The sequence below is a fragment of the Herpailurus yagouaroundi genome, unplaced genomic scaffold, assembly GCF_014898765.1.
Source record: "Herpailurus yagouaroundi ecotype Mexico unplaced genomic scaffold, PumYag 67793, whole genome shotgun sequence".
Lineage (NCBI taxonomy): Eukaryota > Metazoa > Chordata > Mammalia > Carnivora > Felidae > Herpailurus > Herpailurus yagouaroundi.
Window position 1 is genome coordinate 26,332,952 of NW_024420586.1, and position 24,250 is coordinate 26,357,201.

At 39.4% G+C, this 24,250-nt stretch overlaps 1 protein-coding gene across 1 annotated transcript in view; it reads right to left on the bottom strand.

Moving 5' to 3' along the window:
• Positions 1 to 24,250, bottom strand: part of DGKK (diacylglycerol kinase kappa) — a 173,529-nt gene that overhangs the window by 21,422 nt on the left and 127,857 nt on the right. The window contains exons 14-16 of the mRNA XM_040468943.1: positions 23,162 to 23,253; positions 22,231 to 22,330; positions 23 to 242 (exon numbers count right to left, since the gene is read on the bottom strand). Coding sequence (XP_040324877.1) covers positions 23 to 242; positions 22,231 to 22,330; positions 23,162 to 23,253 — 412 coding nt within the window. The remainder of the gene's footprint in view (positions 1 to 22; positions 243 to 22,230; positions 22,331 to 23,161; positions 23,254 to 24,250) is intronic.

The window sequence follows — 24,250 nt, forward strand, 5'->3', positions numbered from 1 at the left end:
GCCACAACTCTGGGACCCTTACCTTGTTCAACTTGGAATATGATGAGCTTCAAGGATTTCTGGAGATTCTGGGCCTTTGTGGCCAGCTCCAACTTGCACTTGGCTATGTGGTCTATTTGAGGGATGAAGGGCTTTCCATCTGCCTTTCCACTGTCTGCACATACTGTAGCACTTTTCTCAACTGCTGCCTTCTCAGCCAGGATATCAATCAGGGCACCGAGCTTGTCATACATTATGTCGCTCTGTGTAACGATGAAGGGGACAGGGCATTGTTATGAGAGGTTAGTGCTTGAAAGGACAGAATAAGGAACTGGGTGGTATGTGAGAGGTGGGGAGAGGTAGTAGTTGGCCAGGAACCCTGAGCATAGAAAGTTGAATGTGAGGAGATAAAAGTTTGAGGAAAGAAGTACTTGGTAGATGTGATGAGATAGCCAAAGGGTGCTAGGGTATCAAACAGATATCGTTTGCTTTTGAGCAGCTACAGGCATCAATGTATATTGCCAAGTTTTTCTCATGTCAGACTGGCCTGTAAAATGATATGTAATGTGGCAAACTTGAGGAAAGAGAAAAATTACTGGATTGGCGTTTCTATGGGCATGCTCCTATGGATGTGGGTGTACCTCTGCATAGGTGTCTAGTGTCTGCCTTGGTATATGCATATGTTTGGGGACTGCATTCAGTGATTATGGCTTGATTTCCAGCTCCATCACTTAATAGTTTGTGACCTGAGGCAAGTTACTTAACCTCTATGTGCTTTTATATTCTAGGGCAGTTGTGAAGATTAAATAAATTAATGCATTAAAAATCCTTAAACATTTCCTGGCATAGTGTAAGTGTTATATAAGTTAACTATTGGTGCTGTTGTTATTATAGAGAAGCTGTTATACAGAGGTTATTATTTAGAGGTTATTATAGAGGTTAATGTGGGTGTATTTCTAGCATGTATTTGTACATATTTTCATGTATGTTCTAGTATACAACCATGTGCATACATGCTTGGTGTACACTTGTGTCTATGTGTAAGCAGATGCTTGGCATATGCTTAGGTACATGGTACATGTATTAGCATGCATAATGCCACTGTTCATTTGGTGAGATGGAAGTTTGATGAGGTCAGACTTCTCCCATAATGGAGGCATACCAGCCTCTTCTCGTTCCCTTTCTTTTACAATACCCAGTGAAAGGCACATTTCCTTTTCTTAAGTTTATTTATTTTGAGAGAGAGAGAGCACAAGGGAGAGGAGAGAGAGAGGGAGAGGATCCCAAGCAGACTCCACACTCAGAGCACCATACGGGGCTTGAACTCACAAACCTGTGAGCTCATGACTTGAGCCGAAATCTAGAGTTGGACACTTAATTGACTGAGCCACTCAGGTGCCTTCACATTTGCTTGTAATTAAAAAGGGGGCCCTGGGACTTCCAGGGAGATGGCAGAGTAGGAGGATCCTAAGATCACCTCATCCCATGGATACACCTACATAACAGCCACATCAGTGTAAATGATGCAGAAAATGACCCAAAGACCAGCAGAACAGATTATCCACAGCTAATCATAGAGAAGAGGCCACATTGACAGTTGGAGGAAGGGCAGAGACATGGTTGGGAACCAAAATGACCTGTGAGACTGTACGCAGGTTGGAAGGACACCAAAGGTACAGAGAAGGGAGAGAAGACACCACACAAGGCACCCCAGGTACAGGGGACACACACTGAGAAGACAAACCCCCATAACATTTGGCTTTGAAAACCAGGGGGCTTTGTGAGTTCCTATAATCAGTGGGGCTCAACACCAGGAACTTTAAAAATCAGTGGGCTCAGTTATGGGAGAGCTGGAAGGTGAGAGGAAACTGAGTTTCTACCCTTAAAGACACAACAAAACAACCCCACTGAGACACAGCATAGAAGCAGCAGTTTGATAAACACTTGGGGGCATACGGGAAGGAGATTTATTTACTAATCTCAGAACGTGTGCTGGAAGGACAGGGATCCTTAGGAGACTTCTCCAAGAATAAAAGAGCAGGCAGGTGCCATTTCCTTCCCCCACTCCCAGCCTAGAAACACAGACACCTGTGGGAACCAAGAGGAACACTTTCTACCTAGCTTGCTAACAGCACACCCCACCCCTGTGCACTTCTGTGGACCTGCCCCCTTCAACCCATCCTCAGCAGTTCTCCAAAGGAGCTACACATCCTCTCCCACAGAAACAGGCACACACCTTGCTAATACTGGGCACCCCACTCCCTGAATTCTGTGGACCCACCCCATCAAACATGCCCTTGGCAGGAGTCCATCCAAAGTGAGGACACAAGCATGGCATTGTGCAAGCAGCCAGGACAGGGGCCAGCACCACTCCAAAGTGACTTCTGCTCTGGGGAGAGGGGAAGATAACCACACACATCAGTTCTACTGCAGCTCAAGCAGTGGGCTGGGGGCAGACATATGGTCTGACTGCAGGCCTCAACCACCAATGAAAGCTTCTCAGGGTACAACACAGGGGGAGTGCCCTGCCTACCAACAAAAGCCTCTCAGGGGGCAACACAGGGAGAGCATCCTGCAGTTTGGTCTAGGCAGATCTGACAAATGCCTGGTCTGACCCACCTCAAGCCTAATGTGGCTCCAAACTGGCCCATTAACCACACAAGGATGAAACACTACCCACAACAGGCAAAGAGAACCATTTCAGATGACTCGACTAAAGACAAAAACAGCTCAGCCACAAGACCAGGGTACACACAACACACAGGAGACTCTCTTGAAGTGCCAGGTTCTGGTAAGCAGAGGACACTGCACTGCAGGGCCTCTTTTTTTTTTTTTTTTTTAATAAGGCTACTACTTTCAAGAACAGGAGGCATAGCTGACTTTTCTAACACATAGAAACAAGTATAAAGAGTTATAAAAAAATGACACAGAGGAATGTGTCCCAAATTAAAGAACAGGGCAGAATCACAGCAGGAGAGCTAAACAAAATGGATATAACTAATATGCTTGATAGAGAATTTAAAGTAATGGCCATAAATATAGTCACTGAATTTGAGAAGAGTGGAGGACCTTAGTGAGACCCTCAACAAAGAAACAGAACACATAAAAAAGAACCAATCAGAGATGAAAAAATCAAAAATTGAAATTAAATATACAGAAGCCGAAGAACAGATGAGTGACCTGGAGGACAGAGTAATGAAAATCAAGCAGGGTGAACAAGAGAAAGAAAACAGAATAAAAAATGAGAATAGATTAAGGGAGCTCAGTGACACCATCGAGCATAACACCATCCACATTGTGGGGATCCTAGAGGGAGAAGAGAGAGAAAAGATTGCAGAATATTTATTTGAAGAAATAATAGCTGAAAATATTCCCTAATCTAAGGAAAAAAATTTCCAGATCCAGGAAGCACAGCGATTCCCTGACAAAATCAACCCAAGGAGGTCCATACCAAGACACATGGTAATTAAAATGGCAAAAAATAGTGATAGAGAATTTTAAAAGCAGCAGGAGAAAAAGAGATAGCTACTTACAAGAAAAACCACAAAAGGCTATCAGCTGATTTTTCAGCAGAAACTTTGCAGGCCAGAAGGGGGGGCATAATATATTCAAAGTGCTGAAAGAAAAAAACTTGTAGCCAAGAATACTCGATCCAGCAAAGCTATAGTTCAGAATAGTAGGAAAGATCGCTTCCCAAACAAAAGTTAAAGGAATTCATCACTACTAAACCAACTTTACAATAAATGTTAAAGGAGATTCTTTGAGTGGAAAGAAAAACCATAGGCAGAAGTAAGACAAGTAGGAAGCACAAAAGCAGTAAAATTAAGTATATCTATAAAATAAGTTAAGGGAGTCACAAAATAAAACAATGACACCATATACCTAAAACGTGAAGTTGGAGAGAGGTAAAAATTTACTGCTTTTAGAATGGGTTCAAACTTAAATGGCCAACAACTTAATATAGACTGCTATATGAAGAAGATGTTATATCCAAACCTAATGGTAACCACAAATAAAACTAGTAGTGGATATCAAAAAAAAAAAAAAAAAAGAAAAAAGAATTCAAGTATGTCACTAAAGAAAGCCAGCAAGCCATGAGAGAAGAGAGCAAGAGAAGGAACACAGAAGAACTATAAAAACAATCATGAAACAAGTAACAAAATGGTAATATGTACATATTTTTCAATAATTACCTTGAATGCAAATGGACTCAAAAGTCATAGGGTGATATAATGGCTAAAAAAGTAACACCCATCTATACACTGGGGTGCCTGGGTAGCTCAGTTGGTTAAGCATCCGACTACTGCTTTTGGTTCAGGTCAAGATCTCATGGTTCATGAGTTTGAATCCCGCATTGAGCTCTGTGCTGACAGTGCAGAGCCTTCTTGGGATACTTTCTCTCCCCTCTCTCTCTGCCTCTACCACACTCATGCTCTCTCTCAAATAAACTTAAAAATTTATACAGAAAGGAGAGAGAGGGAAGATGGCGGCGTAGGAGGACGCTGGGCTCACCGCGCATCCTGCTGATCACTTAGATTCCACCTACACCTGCCTAAATAACCCAGAAAACCACCAGAGGATTAGCAGAACGGAGTCGCCGGAGCCAAGCGCAGACGAGAGGCCCACGGAAGAGGGTAGGTAGGGCGGCGAGGCGGTGCGCGCTCCACGGACTGGCGGGAGGGAGCCGGGGCGGAGGGGCGGCTCGCCGGCCAAGAAGAGCCCCCGAGTCTGGCTTGCAAAAAGCGGAGGGGCTTGACGGACTGTGTTCCGACAGCAAGCGCGACTTAGTGTCTGGGAGGTCATAAGTTAACAGCTCTGCTCAGAAAGCGGAAAGGCTGGAGGACAAAGGGAAGGAGAGCCGCTGAGCCCCCGGATGACAGAGCTCAGTTTGGTGGGGAACAAAGGCGCTCACCAGCGCCATCTCCCCCGCCCATCCCCCAGCCAAAATCCCAAAGAGAACCAGTTCCTGCCAGGGAACTTGCTCGCTCCGCGCAAACACCCAACTCTGCGCTTCTGCGGAGCCAAACCTGCGGCAGCGGATCTGACTCCCTGCTGCTGCCACAGGGCCCCTCCCGAAGTGGATCACCTAAGGAGAAGCAAGCTAAGCCTGCCCCTCCTGCCCCTGTGCACCTTGCCTACCCACCCCAGCTAATACGCCAGATCCCCAGCATCACAAGCCTGGCAGTGGGCAAGTAGCCCAGACAGGCCACCCCACCCCACAGTGAATCCCGCCCCTAGGAGAGGGGAAGAGAAGGCACGCACCAGTCTGACTGTGGACACAGCGGTGGGCTGGGGGCAGACATCAGGTCGGACTGCGGCTCCGCCCACCAACTCCAGTTATACACCACAGCACAGGGGAAGTGCCCTGCAGGCCTCACCACGCCAGGGACTATCCAAAATGACCAAGCGGAAGAATTCCCCTCAGAAGAATCTCCAGGAAATAACAACAGCTAATGAGCTGATCAAAAAGGATTTAAATAATATAACAGAAAGTGAATTTAGAATAATAGTCATAAAATTAATCGCTGGGCTTGAAAACAGTATAGAGGACAGCAGAGAATCTCTTGCTACAGAGATCAAGGGACTAAGGAACAGTCACGAGGAGCTGAAAAACGCTTTAAACGAAATGCATAACAAAATGGAAACCACCACGGCTCGGATTGAAGAGGCAGAGGAGAGAATAGGTGAACTAGAAGATAAAGTTATGGAAAAAGAGGAAGCTGAGAAAAAGAGAGATAAAAAAATCCAGGAGTATGAGGGGAAAATTAGAGAACTAAGTGATACACTAAAAAGAAATAATATACGCATAATTGGTATCCCAAAGGAGGAAGAGAGAGGGAAAGGTGCTGAAGGGGTACTTGAAGAAATAATAGCTGAGAACTTCCCTGAAGTGGGGAAGGAAAAAGGCATTGAAATCCAAGAGGCACAGAGAACTCCCTTCAGACGTAACTTGAATCGATCTTCTGCACGACATATCATAGTGAAACTGGCAAAATACAAGGATAAAGAGAAAATTCTGAAAGCAGCAAGGGGTAAACGTGCCCTCACATATAAAGGGAGACCTATAAGACTCGTGACTGATCTCTCTTTTGAAACTTGGCAGGCCAGAAAGAATTGGCACGAGATTTTCAGTGTGCTAGACAGAAAAAATATGCAGCCGAGAATCCTTTATCCAGAAAGTCTGTCATTTAGAATAGAAGGAGAGATAAAGGTCTTCCCAAACAAACAAAAACTGAAGGAATTTGTCACCACTAAACCAGCCCTCCAAGAGATCCTAAGGGGGACCCTGTGAGACAAAGTACCAGAGACATCACTACAAGCATAAAACATACAGACATCACAATGACTCTAAACCCATATCTTTCTATAATAACACTGAATGTAAATGCACTAAATGTGCCAACCAAAAGACATAGGGTATCAGAATGGATAAAAAAACAAGACCCATCTATTTGCTGTCTACAAGAGACTCATTTTAGACCTGAGGACACCTTTAGATTGAGAGTGAGGGGATGGAGAACTATTTATCATGCTACCGGAAGCCAAAAGAAAGCTGGAGTAGCCATACTTCTATCAGACAAACTAGACTTTCAATTAAAGGCTGTAACAAGAGATGAAGAAGGGCATTATATAATAATTACAAGGTCTATCCATCAGGAAGAGCTAACAGTTATAAATGTCTATGCGCCGAATACCGGAGCGCCCAAATATATAAAACAATTACTCATAAACACAAGCAACCTTATTGATAAGAATGTGGAAATTGCAGGGGACTTTAACACCCCACTTACAGAAATGGATAGATCATCTAGACACACGGTCAATAAAGAAACAAGGGCCCTGAATGAGACATTCGATCAGATGGATTTGACAGATATATTTAGAACTCTGCATCCCAAAGCAACAGAATATACTTTCTTCTCGAGTGCACATGGAACATTCTCCAAGATAGATCATATAGTGGGTCACAAAACAGCCCTTCATAAGTTTACAAGAATTGAAATCATACCATGCATACTTTCAGACCACAATGCTATGAAGCTTGAAATCAACCACAGAAAAAAAGTCTGGAAAACCTCCAAAAGCATGGAGGTTAAAGAACACCCTACTAACGAATGAGTGGGTCAACCAGGCAATTAGAGAAGAAATTTAAAAATATTTGGAAAAAAACGAAAATGAAAATACAACAATCCAAACGCTTTGGGACGCAGCGAAGGCAGTCCTGAGGAAAATACATTGCAATCCAGGCCTATCTCAAGAAACAAGAAAAGTCCCAAATACAAAATCTAACAGCACACCTAAAGGAAATAGAAGCAGAACAGCAAAGGCAGCCTAAACCCAGCAGAAGAAGAGAAATAATAAAGATCAGAGCAGAAATAAACAATATAGAATCTAAAAAAACTGTAGAGCAGATCAACGAAACCAAGAGTTGGTTTTTTGAAAAAATAAACAAAATTGACAAACCTCTAGCCAGGCTTCTCAAAAAGAAACGGGAGATGACCCAAATAGATAAAATCATGAATGAAAATGGAATGATTACAACCAATCCCTCAGAGATACAAACAATTATCAGGGAATACTATGAAAAATTATATGCCAACAAATTGGACAACCTGGAAGAAATGGACAAATTCCTGAACACCCACACTCTTCCAAAACTCAATCAGGAGGAAATAGAAAGCTTGAACAGACCCATAACCAGCGAAGAAATTGAATCGGTTATCAAAAATCTCCCAACAAAAAAGAGTCGAGGACCAGATGGCTTCCCAGGGGAGTTCTACCAGATGTTTCAAGCAGAGATAATACCTATCCTTCTCAAGCTATTCCAAGAAATAGAAAGGGAAGGAAAACTTCCAGACTCATTCTATGAAGCCAGTATTACTTTGATTCCTAAACCAGACAGAGACCCAGTAAAAAAAGAGAACTACAGGCCAATATCCCTGATGAATATGGATGCAAAAATTCTCAATAAGATACTAGCAAATCGAATTCAACGGCATATAAAAAGAACTATTCACCATGATCAAGTGGGATTCATTCCTGGGATGCAGGGCTGGTTCAACATTCGCAAATCAATCAACGTGATACATCACATTAACAAAAAAAAAGAGAAGAACCATATGATCCTGTCAATCGATGCAGAAAAGGCCTTTGACAAAATCCAGCACCCTTTCTTAATAAAAACCCTCGAGAAACTCGGGATAGAAGGAACATACCTAAAGATCATAAAAGCCATTCATGAAAAGCCCACAGCTAACATCATCCTCAACGGGGAAAAACTGAGAGCTTTTTCCCTGAGATCAGGAACACGACAGGGATGCCCACTCTCACCAGTGTTGTTTAACATAGTGCTGGAAGTTCTAGCATCAGCAATCAGAAAACAAAAGGAAATCAAAGGCATCAAAATTGGCAAGGATGAAATCAAGCTTTCGCTTTTTGCAGATGACATGATATTATACATGGAAAATCCGATAGACTCCACCAGAAGTCTGCTAGAACTGATACATGAATTTAACAAAGTTGCAGGATACAAAATCAATGTACAGAAATCAGTTGCATTCTTATACACTAACAGTGAAGCAACAGAAAGACAAGAAACTGATCCCATTCACAATTGCACCAAGAAGCATAAAATACCTAGGAATAAATCTAACCAAAGACGTAAAGGATCTGTATGCTGAAAACTATAGAAAGCTTATGAAGGTAATTGAAGAAGATTTAAAGAAATGGAAAGACATTCCCTGCTCATGGATTGGAACAATAAATATTGTCAAAATGTCAATACTACCCAAAGCTATCTACACATTCAATGCAATCCCAATCAAAATGGCACCAGCATTCTTCTCAAAACTAGAACAAGCAATCCTAAAATTCATATGGAACCACAAAAGTCCCCGAATAGCCAAAGTAATTTTGAAGAAGAAGACCAAAGCAGGAGGCATCACAATCCCAGACTTTAGCCTCTACTACAAAGCTGTCATCATCAAGACAGCATGGTATTGGACCAAAAACAGACACATAGACCAATGGAATAGAATAGAAACCCCAGAACTAGACCCACAAACGTATGGCCAACTCATCTTTGACAAAGCAGGAAAGAACATCCAATGGAAAAAAGACAGTCTCTTTAACAAATGGTGCTGGGAGAACTGGACAGCAACATGCAGAAGGTTGAAACTAGACCACTTTCTCACACCATTCACAAAAATAAACTCAAAATGGATCAAGGACCTGAATGTGAGACAGGAAACCATCAAAACCTTAGAGGAGAAAGCAGGAAAAGACCTCTCTGACCTCAGCCGTAGCAATCTCTTACTCGACACATCCCCAAAGGCAAGGGAATTAAAAGCAAAAGTGAATTACTGGGACCTTATGAAGATCAAAAGCTTCTGCACAGCAAAGGAAACAACCAACAAAACTAAAAGGCAACCAACGGAATGGGAAAAGATATTTGCAAATGACATATCGGACAAAGGGCTAGTATCCAAAATCTATAAAGAGCTCACCAAACTCCACACCCGAAAAGCAAATAACCCAGTGAAGAAATGGGCAGAAAACATGAATAGACACTTCTCTAAAGAAGACATCCGGATGGCCAACAGGCACATGAAAAGATATTCAGCGTCGCTCCTCATCAGGGAAATACAAATCAAAACCACACTCAGGTATCCCCTCACGCCAGTCAGAGTGGCCAAAATGAACAAATCAGGAGACTATAGATGCTGGAGAGGATGTGGAGAAACGGGAACCCTTTTGCACTGTTGGTGGGAATGCAAATTGGTGCAGCCGCTCTGGAAAGCAGTGTGGAGGTTCCTCAGAAAATTAAAAATAGACCTACCCTATGACCCAGCAATAGCACTGCTAGGAATTTATCCAAGGGACACAGGAGTACTGATGCATAGGGGCACTTGTACCCCAATGTTCATAGCAGCACTCTCAACAATAGCCAAATCATGGAAAGAGACTAAATGTCCATCAACTGATGAATGGATAAAGAAATTGTGGTTTATATACACTATGGAATACTACGTGGCAATGAGAAAAAATGAAATATGGCCTTTTGTAGCAACGTGGATGGAACTGGAGAGTGTGATGCTAAGTGAAATAAGCCATACAGAGAAAGACAGATACCATATGGTTTCACTCTTATGTGGATCCTGAGAAACTTAACAGGAACCCATGGGGGAGGGGAAGGAAAAAAAAAAAGAGGTTAGAGTGGGAGAGAGCCAAAGCATAAGAGACTGTTGAGAACTGAGAGCAAACTGAGGGTTGATGGGGGGTGGGAGGGAGGAGAGGGTGGGTGATGGGTATTGAGGAGGGCACCTTTTGGGGTGAGCACTGGGTGTTGTATGGAAACCAATTTGACAATAAATTTCATATATAAAAATAAATAAATAAATAAAAAAATAAAAATAAATAAAAAAAATAAAAAACTAAAAAAAAAAAGGAAAAAAAAATTTATACAGAAAAAAGACCATCTATATGTTGCATACAAGAGACTCATTTCAGACCTATAGACACATGCAGACTGAAAGTTAAGGGATAGAAAAAACATTTATCATGCCAATAGAAGTGAAAAGAAATCTAGGGTAGCAATTCTTACATCAGACAAAATAGACTTTAAAACAAAGACCCTAACAAGTGCCAAAGAAAGACACTATATAATCATAAAGGGACCAATCCAACAGGAAGATATAATAATTATAAATATTTATGCACCCAACATGGATACACCCAAATACATAAAGCAGCTATTAAAAACCATACAGGAAGTAACTGATAGTAATACAATAATATCAGGGGATTTTAACACCTCACTTACATCAATGGGTAAATCATCCAACAGAAAATCAATAAGGAAACTGTGGCTTTAAATGATACTGTTGACCAGATGGATCTAATAGATATATTGAGAATATTCTATCCTAAAACTGTGGAATACACACCCTCTTCAAGTGCACATGGAATATTCTCTGGTTAGATCACATGTTTGGCCATAAAATAGTCTCAACAAATTAAAAAAGATTGAAGTCATATCATGCATCTTTTCTGATACAATGAAACTAGAAATCAACCACCAGACAAAATCAGGAAAGAAAACGAATACATGGAGGTTAAATAGCATGCTACTAAACATGAATAGGTCAGCCAAAAATAAAAGGGAAACCAAAAAATATATGCAGAAAAATGAAAATGAACACACAAAGTCCAAAATCTTTGCAATGCAGGAAAGTTGTTCTAAGAGGGAAATTAATAGTAATACAGGTCTACCTCAAGAAGCAAGAAAATTTTCAAATAAACAACCTAACCTTACACCTAAAGGAGATAGAAAAAGAAAAGAACAAAACCCCAAAACAATAGAAAAAAAAGAGGACTCAATTAAACAAAATCAGAAATGAAAGAAGAGAAATAAAAAATGATAACACAGAATGGTAAAAGATTATGAGAGAATATTATGAAAATTATATGCCAACAAATTGGACAACCTAGAAGAAATGGATAAATTTTTAACAAGTCACTTCCCTTAACTGAATTAGGAAGAAATAGAAAATTTGAACAGACTGATTACCAGCAATGAAATTGAATCAGCAATCAAAAAAACTCTGAATAAACAAAAGTCCAGAACCATCTGGATTCACAAGTGAATTCTACCAAATATTTACAGAAGAGGTAAAACCCATTCTTCTGAAACTATTCCAAAAAAACAAAAGAGCAAGGAAAGCTTCCAAATTCATTATATCAGGTCAACATTACCATGATAACAAAACCAGATAAAAACAATACAAAAAAAAAAAAAGAAAACTATAGACCAATATCTCTGATTAACATAAATGCAAATATCCTCAAGAAAACACTAGCAAATCAAATCCAACAATACATTAAAAAAATCATTAACCATGATCAAATGGGATTAATTCCTGGGATGCAACGTGGTTCAGTATTTGCAAATTTATCAGTGTGATACATCACATCAACCAGAGAAAGGATAAAGACCATGTGATTATTTCTACAGATGTAGAAAAAGCATCTGACAAAGTAAAACATCCATTTATGATAAAAATCCTCAATAAAGTATGTTTAGAGGGAACATGCCTCAATATAATAAAGATCACATATGAAAGCCCACAGTGAACATCATAGTAAATGGTGAAAAACTGAGAGCTTTTCCCCTAAGATCAGGAACAAGACAGGGATGCCAACTGTTACCACTTTTATTCAACATTGTAGTGGAAATCTTAGCAACAGCAATCAGATAACAAAAATAAAAAGCATCCAAATTGGTAAGGAAGCAGTAAACTTTCACTATTTGCAGATGACATCATACTGTATATAGAAAACCCTAAAGACTACACACACACACACACACACACACACACACACACACACACACTACTGGAGCTGATAAATGAATTCAGTAAAGTCACAGGATACAGAATTTATATACAGAAACCTATACACTGATAATGAAGTAGCATAAAGAGAAATTAAGAAAACAATCCCTTTTACAATTGCACCAAAAATAATAAAATATCTCAGAATAAATTTAACCAAGGTGGTGAAAGATCTGTACCCTGAATACCAGAAAACACTGATGAAAGAAATTAAAGATGACACAAACAAATGGAATGATATTCCATGTTCATGGACTGGGAAAAAAAATTTTGTTAAAATGTCCATATTACCCAAAGCAATACACATTTAATGCAATACCTATCATATTATCAACAGCAGCTTTTACAGAACTAGAACAAATAATCCTTAAATTTGTATGGAACCACAAAAGACCCCAAATAGTCAAAGCAATCTTGAGAAAGAAGAACAAAATAGGAGGTATTACAGTCCCAGATTTCAAGATGTACTACAAAGATGTACTTCAAGATGTAAGGTACTGGCACAAAAATAGACACATAGATCAATAGAACAGAATAGAGAGCCCAGAAATAAACTTACAAACATAACTCAACATAATAAAGGCCATTGGTGAAAAACCCATAGCTAATATCATCCTTATGGAGAAAAACTGAGAGCTTTTCCTCTATGGTTGGGAACACGACACGGATGTCCCATCTCACCACTTTTATTCAACACAGTACTGGAAGTCCTAGCCACAGCAAACAAACAACAAAAAGAAATAAAAGGCATCCAAATGAGCAAGGAAGAAGTCAAACTTTCACTTTTTTTTTGCAGATGACATGATACTACATGTACATAGAAACCCAAAAAGTCTCCACCAAAAAATTGCTAGAACTGGTAAATGAACTCAGTAAAGTCTCACGATACAAAATCAATGTATAGAAATTTGTTGCATTTCTATGCACTAATAATGAAGTAGCAGAAAAAGAAATTAAGAAAACATTCCCACTTACAATTGCAACCAAAACATTAAGATACCTAGGAATAAACCCAGCCAAGGAGGTAAAAAGACCTGTACTCTGAAAACTGTAAAACACTGATGAAAGAAACTGAAGATGACACAAAGAAATGGAAAGACATTCCATGCTCATGGTATGGAAGAACAAATATTATTAAAATGTCTATACTACCCAAAGCAATCTACACATTTAATACAATCCTTATCAAAATACCACCAGCATTTTTCACAAAAATAGAAGAAACAATCCTAAAATTTATATGGAACCACAAAAGACCCTGAATAGGCAAAGCAATCTTGAAAAAGAAAAGTGAAGCTGGAGGCATCAAAATTCCAGACTTCAAGTTATATTACAAAGCTGTAGTGATCAAAACAGTATGGTACTGGCACAAAAAATAAGCACAGAGATTAATAGAACAGAATAGAAAACCTAGAAATAAATCCATAATTATATGGTCAATTAATCTTTGACAAAGCAGGAAAGAATATCCACTGGGAAAAAGACAGTTCCTTAAACAAATAGTGTTAGGAAAACTGGACAGCAACATGCAAAAGAAAGAAACTGGACCACTTTCTTACACGATACACACACACACACACACACACACACAAACTCAAAATGGACTAAAGACCTAAATGTGAGACATGAAACCATAAAAATCCTAGAAGAGAGCACAGGCAGTAACTTCTCTGACATCAACCATAGCAACTTTTTCTAGATAGGTTCCCTTAGGCAAGGGAAAAAAAATATTCTGACTATATCAAAATAAAAAGCTTCTGCACAGAGAAGGAAATAATCAACAAAACTAAAAGGCAACCTATGGAATGGGAGAAAATATTTGCAAATGACATATCCAATAAAAAGTATCCAAAATATATAAAGAACTTATCAAACTCAACACCCACAAAACAAATAACCCAATTAAAAAATGGGCAGAAGGCATGGACAGACATTTCTCCAAAGAAGACATCTAGATGGCCAACAGACACATGAAAAGATGCTCAACATCACTAAGCATCAGGGAAATGGAAATCAAAACATAAATGAGATATCACCTCACAACTGTCAGAATGGCAAACATCAGAAACACAAGAAAAAAGTGTTGGCAAGGACGTGGAGAAAATGGAACCATCGTTCACTGTTGGTGAGAATGCAAACTGGTGGAGCAACAACTGAAACAGTATTGAAACGCCTCAAAACATTAAAATAGAATTACCATGAGATCCATTAATTCCATTACTGGCTATTTACCCAAAGAAAATGAAAACACTAATTCAAAAAGATACATGTAACCATATGTTTATTGTAGCATTATTTACAATAGCCAAGATATGGAAGCAGCCCAAGTGTCCATCGACTGATGAATGGATAAAGAAGTGGTATAGGAGGGGCCAAAATGGCGGAACAGCATGTAAGTTTTTTGTATCTTTTGTCCCTGAAATGCAGCCAAATCAACACTAAACTATCCTACACATGAAGAAACCTGATTTGAGGATTAACACAACAATCTGCACAACCTGAACCACAGAACTTGGCAGGTACACAGTGCAGAGAGGTGAACGAGGGGAGAGAGAAGCTGTGGAGGGCAGGGAGCTGTTTTTGCTTGCAGAGAGAGGACAGAGATGGGGGGAGAGTACGGGAAAACCAACCCCCACAAAAATAAGCTGGAGAGAAAGGGGAAAAGTGGAAATAGCCGCAGGTACTGAACAAAAAAGGGAGAAAGGAGAAAGGAGAGGGTTTAAATTCCATTAGGACTCTACAAACAAAGGAGCGCAGAGTCTGAAATTCCACAGCCTGGTACCTGGCGGTGCTCTTGTGGGAGGGGCGAATCCCTGGGAGCAGAGAGTGAGGTCCGAGGGGTCCTCAGTCCATATGGGGAGCAGCGGTTCCCCTGCTGGGACATTTGGTTGGTAAAGGCTGTGCGGTCACCCCCCAGGCAAAGGTCCCAGCAGACCCTGGAGAACAACCACATTTACTGGTGTTGGAACAAGAATGTTAAGGGTGAAGCCTGGCACTAGATGTGTGTTATGATTTTTCATAATCCCTGAAGTGCTGCTGCTACAAGATCATGTGAACTTTTCCTGGGGAGGGCTGGCACCCAACCACAGTCTCTGGGCATCGGCAGCAATGCAGTCTCATGCATGTTCCTTGGGGTGGGCCAGCACCTGGCCATTGCTCAGCACGACCACCCCCAAAGGATCTGAGTGGGTCAAAGCTGAAGTCCTTCAGAAGTGAGGAGATGGAAGGAGGGGCCAACATGGTGGAGAAGTAGGGGGATCCAAAGTTCCCTCCTCTCTCAAACAAAGCAGTGTTGAATCCAAAGGACTTTGAACTCCAAGAATCTGGGAGGCAGGAAACAGTTGTGTCCAGGGACCCACCAAGACAACCTGATGGGCCATAAGTGGGGCTTCAGAGAATGGACAGAGGGCCCACAGTGGAGGCGGGACCCGCCTCACCAAACCACACTCCTCCTCGCCTGTTAACTGCATATCTACTAGAGTGGGATTGACACTGACAAACCAGACATCCCCTCCTCCAGACCAGTGCTATTGCATTGTCCGATGTAACTCTTGGACAATTCTTATTATATAGATATATTCTTCCTTCTTTTTTTCCTTCTTATCTCCTCCCTCTTCTAGTCTGGTTACTTTGGTTGTTGGTTTTTTTTAAGCAGAAATATTTAATCTGTTCTCTTGATACATGTTCTATACCTTCTTTATTTTATTTTCTCTCTCTCTGTATTAAGCTGAATAGTTTCTCTGTCTGGTCAATTTTCTTTTCTTTTCTTTTTCCCTGCCTCCTTCTTTACTTTCCTTACTCTCTCTGGATTAAGCTGTAGAGTTTCTTTGGTCAATTTTCTTTTCTTTTCTTTCTCCCCACCTCCTTTATTTTCCTTTCTCTCTCTCTGGATTAAGCCATACAGCTTCTCTATCTGGTCAATGTTTATTTTTTATTTTTCCCCATCCCTGTCATTTCTCTCTTTGTATGGGATAAGTCCTCTTCCATCAGCATGCCTCCACCCTGTTGTTTACTTGTAGCTGGTGTTTCTGGTTGTTTGTGGGGGTTTTTGGTTTGTTTCTGTGTGTGTTTGTGTGTTTTTGTTTTGTGTCTTTGCTTTTTGTTTGTTTGTTTGCTTGCTTTCCTTTCCAGGTCTATTTCAATGAACAAATCAAAGCACACCTGGTGGAGGGTCCAAAACATCACTACAAGGAGGGAGATAAAGTAACCAAAGTCACAACAACAGAGAGCAAGTAACACTCTCCAAAAAAACACCTCCTGCAGGGCCAGGCCCTGGACAGTGTGTGATGTCTCTTTAATATAGTAGTGCTCACAGGGCACATAACAAGTCTTTAAAATGCAGAAGGGACAGAAAACTAGCCAAGATGATGAAATGGAAGAATTCTCCCCAAAAGAAATACCAGGAAGAAATGACAGCTAAAGAATTGATAAAAACAGATATATAATGATATAACTGAACAAGAATTTAGAATAATAGTCATAAGATTAATTGCTGGGCTTTAAAAAAAGCATAGAAGTCAGCAGAGAATCTATTGCTGTAGAGGTCAAGGAACTAAAAAATAGTCAGGATGAATTAAAAAATGCTGTCAATGAGGTGCAAAATAAACTAGAGGTGGTGACAGAGAGTATTGAAGAGGCAGAGGGGAGATTAAGTGAAATAGAAGATAAAATTATGGAAAAAGATGAAGCTGAGAAAAAGAGAGAAAAAAATTCTGGACCATGAGGGGAGAATTAGAGAACTAAGTGATTCAATGAAATGGAACAATATCTGTATCATACGAGTTCCAGAAGAAGAAGATAGAGAGAAAGGGGCTGAAGATGTACTTGAAAAAATCATAGCTGAGAACTTCCCCAATCTGGGGAATGAAAACAGACATTGAAATCAAGGAGGCGCAGAGAACTCCCTTCAGACGTAACTTGAGTCGATCTTCTGCACAACATATCATAGTGAGACTGGCAAAATACAAAGATAAAGAGAGAATTCTGAAAGCAGCTAGGTATAAATGGGCCTTAACCTACAAGGTTAGACATGTAAGTGTAGTAACAGACCTACCTACTGAAATGTGGCAGGCCATAAAGGAGTGGCAGGAAATTTTCAATATGCTGAATAGGAAGAAATATGCAGCCAAGAATCCTTTATCCAGCAAGCCTGTCATTAAGAATAGAAGGAGAGATAAAGGTTTTCCCAAACAAAAAATTGAAGGAATTCATCACCACTAAACCAACCCTACAAGAGATCCTAATGGGAACTCTGTGAGTGGAATGTTGCAAAGACCACAAAGTACGAGAGACATCACTACAAGCATGAAACCTACAGATAACCCAATGACTCTAAACCCATATTTTTCAGTAATAACACTGAATATGAATGGACTAAATGCTCCAATCAAAAGACATAGGGTATCAGAATGGATAAAAAAAAAAAACCAAGACCCATGTATTTTCTGTCTACAAAAGACTTATTTTAGACCTGAAGACACCTTAAAATTGAAAATGAGGGGATGGAGAACCATCTATCATGCTACTAGAAGCCAAAAGAAAGCTGGAGTAGCCATACTTCTATCAGACAAACTAGATTTTAAACTAAAGGCTGTAACAAGAGATGAAGAAGGACATTATTTCATAATTATGGGGTCTATCCATCAAGAAGAGCTAACAATTATAAATGTTTGTGCACCCAATTCGATAGCATCCAAATACATAAAACAATTAATCATAAACATAAGCAATCTCACTGGTAAGAATGTGGTAATTGCAGGGGACTTTAATACTTCACTTACAACAACGGACAGATCATCTAGACAGAAAATCAATAAACAATGGCCAATAAACAATAATCAATAAACTAGCCTAGATGGACTTGACATATATATGCAGAACTTTGCGTCCTAAAGCAGCAGAATACACATTCTCCTCGAGTTCGCATGGAACATTCTCCAAGACAGATCACATACTGGGTCACAAAACAGCCTTCAATAAATGTAAAAGAATTGAGATCATACCATGCACATTTTCAGATCATAATGCTATGAAACGTGAAATCAACCACAGGAGAAAGTTTGGAAAACCTCCAAATGCATGGAGGTTAAAGAACATCCTACTAAAGAATGAATGGGTCAACCAGGCAATTAGAGAAGAAATTAAAAAATATATGGAAACAAATGAAAATGAAACATAACAATATAAACCTTTGGGATGCAGCAAAGGCAGTCCTAAGAGGAAAATACATTGCAATCCAGGCCTATCTCAAGAAACAAGAACAACCTCAAATACAAAACTAACAGCACACCTAAAGGAACTAGAGGCAGAACAACAAAGAAACCCCAAATCAACAGAAGAAAAGAAATAATAAAGATCACAGCAGAATTAAACAATATAGAATTTAAAAACCAGTAGAACAGATCAATGAAACTAAGAGTAGGTTTTATGAAAAATAAAGAAAATTGATAAACCTCTAGCCAGGCTTCTCAAAATGAAGAGAAAAAGGACACAAACAGATAAAATCACAAATGAAAGAGGAGAGATCACAACCAACATCACAGAGATACAAACAATTAAAAGAGAATAGTATGAAAAATTATATGCCAAAAACTGTATAATCTGGAAGAAAAGGACACCTATATTCTTAGACACCTATACACTACCAAAACTCAAACAGGAAGAAATAGAAAATTTGTACAGACCCATAACTAGTGAAGAAATTGAATCAGTTATCAAAAATCTCCCCCAAAATAAGAGTCCTGGACCAGATGGCTTCCCTGGGGAATTCTAGCAGTCATTTAAAGTAGAGCTAATACCTATCCTTCTCAAGTTTTTCCAAAAAATAGAAGTGGAAGGAAAACTTCCAGACTCATTCTATGATGCCAGCATTACCTTGATTCCTAAACCAGACAGATATCCCACAAAAAAGGAGAATTACAGGCCAATATCCCTGATGAGCATGGATGCGAAAATTCTCAACAAGATACTAGCAAATTGAATTCAACAGCATATAAAAAGAATTACCATGATCAAGTGGGATTTATTCCTGAAATGTATGGCTGGTTCAATAGTTGTAAATCAATCAATGTGATATATCACATTAATAAAAGAAAAGAAAAGAACCATATGATCCTGTCAATCAATGCAGAAAAGCATTTGACAAAATTTAGCATCCTTTCTTAAATAAAAACCCTCAAGAAAGTCGGGATAGAAGGAACATACTTAAACAATATAAAAGCCATATATGAAAAGCCCACAGCTAATATCATCCTCAATGGGGAAAATCTGAGAACGTTCCCCCTGAGATCAGGAACACGACAGGGATGCTCACTCTCACCATTGTTGTTTAACATAGTGTTGGAAGTCCTAGCATCAGCGACCAGACAATGAAATGAAATAAAAGGCATCCAAATTGGCAAAGAAGAAGTCAAACTTTCACTTTTAGCAGACAACATGAGACTCTACATGGAAAACCTGAAAGATTCCACCAACAGTCTGTTAGAACAGATCCATGAATTCAGCAAAGTCTCAGATACAAATCAATGTACAGAAATCGGTTGCATTTTTATACACCAATAATGAAGCAACAGAAAGAGTAGTAAAGAAACTGACTCCATTTTCAATTGCACCAAGAGCCATAAAATACCTAGGAGTAAACCCAACCAAAGATGTAAAATATCTGCATACTGAAAAGTAAAGAAAACTTATAAAGGAAATTTATGGAGACGCAAAGAAATGGAAAAATATTCCATGCTCATGGGTTGGAAGAATAAATATTTTTAAAATGAAAATGTTACCCAAAGGAATCTACACATTCAATGCAATCCCAATCAAAATTGCACTGGCATACTTCTCAAAGCTAAAACAAACAATCCCAAAATTTGTATGGAATCACAAAAGACCCCGAATAGCCAAAGTAATATTGAAGAAGAAAACCAAAGTGGGAGGCATCACAATCCCAGACTTTAGCCTCTACTACAAAGCTGTAATCCTCAAGACAGCATGGTATTGGCACAAAAATAGACACAGAGACCAATGGAATAGAATACAGAACCCAGCACTGGACCCACCAATGTATGGCCAACTAATCTTTTCCAAAGCAGGAAAGAGCATCCAATGGAAGAAAGACAGTCTCTTTAGCAAATGGTGCTGGGAGAACTGGACAGCAACATGCAGAAGAATGAAACTAGACCAATTTATTACACCATTCACAGAAATAAAGTCAAAATGGATGAAAGACGTAAATGTGAGACAGGAAACCATCAAAACTCTAGAGGAGAAAGCAGGCAATGACCTCTTTCACCTCAGCTGCGACAATTTCTTGCTTGACACATCTCCAAAGGCAAGGGAATTAAAAGCGAAAATGAACTATTGGGACCTCATGAAGAGAAAAAGCTTCTGCACTGCAAGGGAAACAATCAACAAAACTAAAAGACAACTGATGGAATGGGAAAAGATATTTTCAAATTACATATTGGATAAAGGGTTAGTATCCAAAATCTATAAAGCACGTACCAAATTCAGCACCTGAAAAACAAATAATCCAGTGAAGAAATGGGCAGAAGACATGAATAGACACTTCTCCAAAGAAGACATTCAGATGGCCAACAGACACATGAAAAGATGCCCAACATCACTCATTATTAGAAAAATACAAATCAAAACCACACTGAGATATTATCCCACACCTGTCAGGGTGGCTAAAATGAACAAATCAGGAAACTACAGATACTGGTGAGGATGTGGAGAAACGGGAACTCTGTTGCACTGTTGGTGGGAATGTAAACTGGTGCAGCTGCTCTGGAAAACAGTATGGAGGTTCCTCAAAAAATTAAAAATAGAACTACCCTATGACCCAGCAATAGCACTGCTAGGAATTTACCCAAGGGATACGGGAGTGCTGATGCATAGGGACACATGTACCCCAATGTTTATAGCAGCACTTTCAACAATAGCCAAATTATGGAAAGAACCTAAATGTCCATCAACAGATCAATGAATAAAGAAGATATAGTTTATATATACAATGGAATACTACTTGGCAATGAGAAAGAATGAAATCTTGCCATTTGCAGCTATGTGAATGGAAGTGGAAGGTATTATGCCTAGTGAAATAAGTCAGTCAGAGAAAGACAGATATATTTTCACTCATATGTGGACCTTTAAAAACTTAACAGAAGACCATGGAGGAAGGGAAGGGGGAAAATAGTTACAAACAGAGAGGGAGGGAGGCAAACCACAAGAGACTCTTAAATACAGAGAATAAACTGAGGGTGGATGGGGGGTGGGGGAGAGGGAAAATGGGTGATGGGCATTTAGTAGGGCACTTGTTGGGATGAGCACTGGGTGTTGTATGAAAGCCAGTCTGACAATAAAGTATATTTAAAAAAATAAAAATAATGAGAATTGAAAAAAATTGGTATATATATTCAATGGAATATTAGTCATAATACAGAATGAAATCTTGCCATTTGCAACAACATGGATGGAGCTAGAGAGCATTATGCTAAGCAAAATAAGTCAGTCAGAAAAAGCCAGATAGCATATGATCACTTATATGTGGAATTTAAGAAACAAAAGAAATGAGCAAAGAAAAAAGAAACAAACCAAAAAACATACTCTTGAATATAGAGATCGAACTGATGGTTACCAGAGGGGAGGTGGATGCGAGGGTGGGTGTAATAGAAGACGGGGATTAAGAGTAAACTTATCATGATGAGCACTGAGTAATGTATAGAGTAGTTGATTCACTATATTGTACATCTGAAACTAATATAATGGTGTACATTAATTATACTGGACTTAAAATAATAAAAGATAACAAATCAAAAGGCCCTGGCTCCACTAAAAGTACTAGATAAAAGGAATGGAAACTTACTTTCAAAATCACAGATTCTATTGCTGTATTGTTCTGTTTTATCTGACTCCAGGCCTTTACAATATCCACCACAAAATCTTCCACTGCTGAGCACAGGAATCTGCAAAGATAAGATAGATGGGCAATGTGACATGGACCATAATATCCAGAGCCCTTTTTTATTATAAAGTACATCTTCCTCCTTCTCATTCTTTCTGTCTCTGTTTCCTGATCTCCCTTTTCTCCCTGTCCTTCCTCTCTCCTCTCCCTTTGTTTTCCCATTTTTTCATGTACATATGGTCATATGCGTGAGTACCTATGAGAATTTAACTGGAATTTCATAGCATAAATTCAGAATTTTCAGAAAAGAAAATTAAATTGATCCAACTTAGGTCAGGTTTTCATCCTGGGTCAAATCAGCTATGGTTCAAGGGCCCATATAATTTAATACAAAGATAATGACTTTGGGAGGACTGTTCCTGGGTGCGGAGTGTTTATCAAAGGAGAATGTGGCAGACTTGGCAGGAAACCTCCAAAGAATCCCAGGAGGAATGAATGACCCACCTACTTGGAAGGGGAGAATGTATTGCTCAGGCTATGAGAAAACAACTCTGTAGGTTCTACAGAGACTTCTTCCATTGTCAGATGGAAATCAATGTGTCCCTGCTGTAGGAGTTAGGCTATGCTCTTGAATAGTATGGAATGTTGTGTTTCCCTTCTGTAACCCTTCTTCTAAATCTGTGGCTTGAAATTTTGTCTTTTTGGAATAGCAGGAGCACTCACTCTAATCTCGTCTATTTTTTTCCTAAACTTTCCAATCAGCAGGTTTCAGTTGGCAGTAATTTGATACTTTCCTAGGCCCCAAGCTATCAAAATGAGCTCCTTGTCTGACTGAGGAACAGCCCATGAGGGCAAAAATACACCCCAGTTTGAGAGCGAAAGGAAGACTGACCTGGTTGCGATAATTATCTCTGTGGGGTACTTGGCCTTCAGGATTTTGTTCAACTCAATGGTTGCAGATTCTAGATGTTGGATGGCAGCAGCCTAGGGGGAAAAGGAGTGTTCAGCCCTGGAATCTTAGCACTGGGACATAGTCTGCTGCCCATCCTTATCCCCTCACTATTTTCTTACTGACTGCCAACAACTCAACTGCCTCTCTGAAAATAACCATAATCAAAGAATTCTTGTTGAAGATCCCCATATATAATCTTAGCTCTGTGGTCATTCTAAAAATAAGAGACGTATATTGTTTGCTCTCATTTAAATAATTCTCAAAAACTCATGGAGGTACTTTTTGGTCCATGTTTCAAATGAACAACCAATCTCATATTGCATAGCTAGTAAATAATAGATCTGGGATTTGAACCCACATCTTCCCAATGCCAGAGTGCAGCTCTTCTATAATAATATTAGTAATAATAAAAGTATTCACTTATATTTACTCTGTACCAGACTCTGTTCTAAGGTATACATAAATACTTTCTTATCCTTATAACAACTCCATTTCACAGAACAGCAAACTGAGGCACAGGAAATGGGAAGCTGATAAGTAGTAGAGCCTGGATTTGATTCTAAGTAGTCTGGCTCTTGAGTCTATATTCTCAACTACTGCTTATACTTCACCCTCTCTGTTACCCCCTACATTCAAACAACTACCAGGTCCTGATGATTCTATCTTCCTCATATGTCTTAAATATGTCACTTCTCCTTATCCCTGTTACAACTTCACCAGTCCAAATCACCATCATCTTTTGCCTATACAATTGCAGCATCTCCTATCTTTTCGCTTTGCCTCTAGTCTTTATTCCTTCAAATGTTTCTCCACGTACCATGGAGCACTTCTGCTTAAAACCCTTCTATTAGATAGCAGAATGGATAGATGGACAGATATGTGATAAGGCAAGTATAATGAAATGTTAATGGTAGACTCTACCATTTTATTTTATTTTTATTTTTTAAATTTATGATAAACACACACAAAGTTTTGATAGTTTCTATGTTAGGATTCTGTATACTTATTGGCATTATATGTCTCAAACTT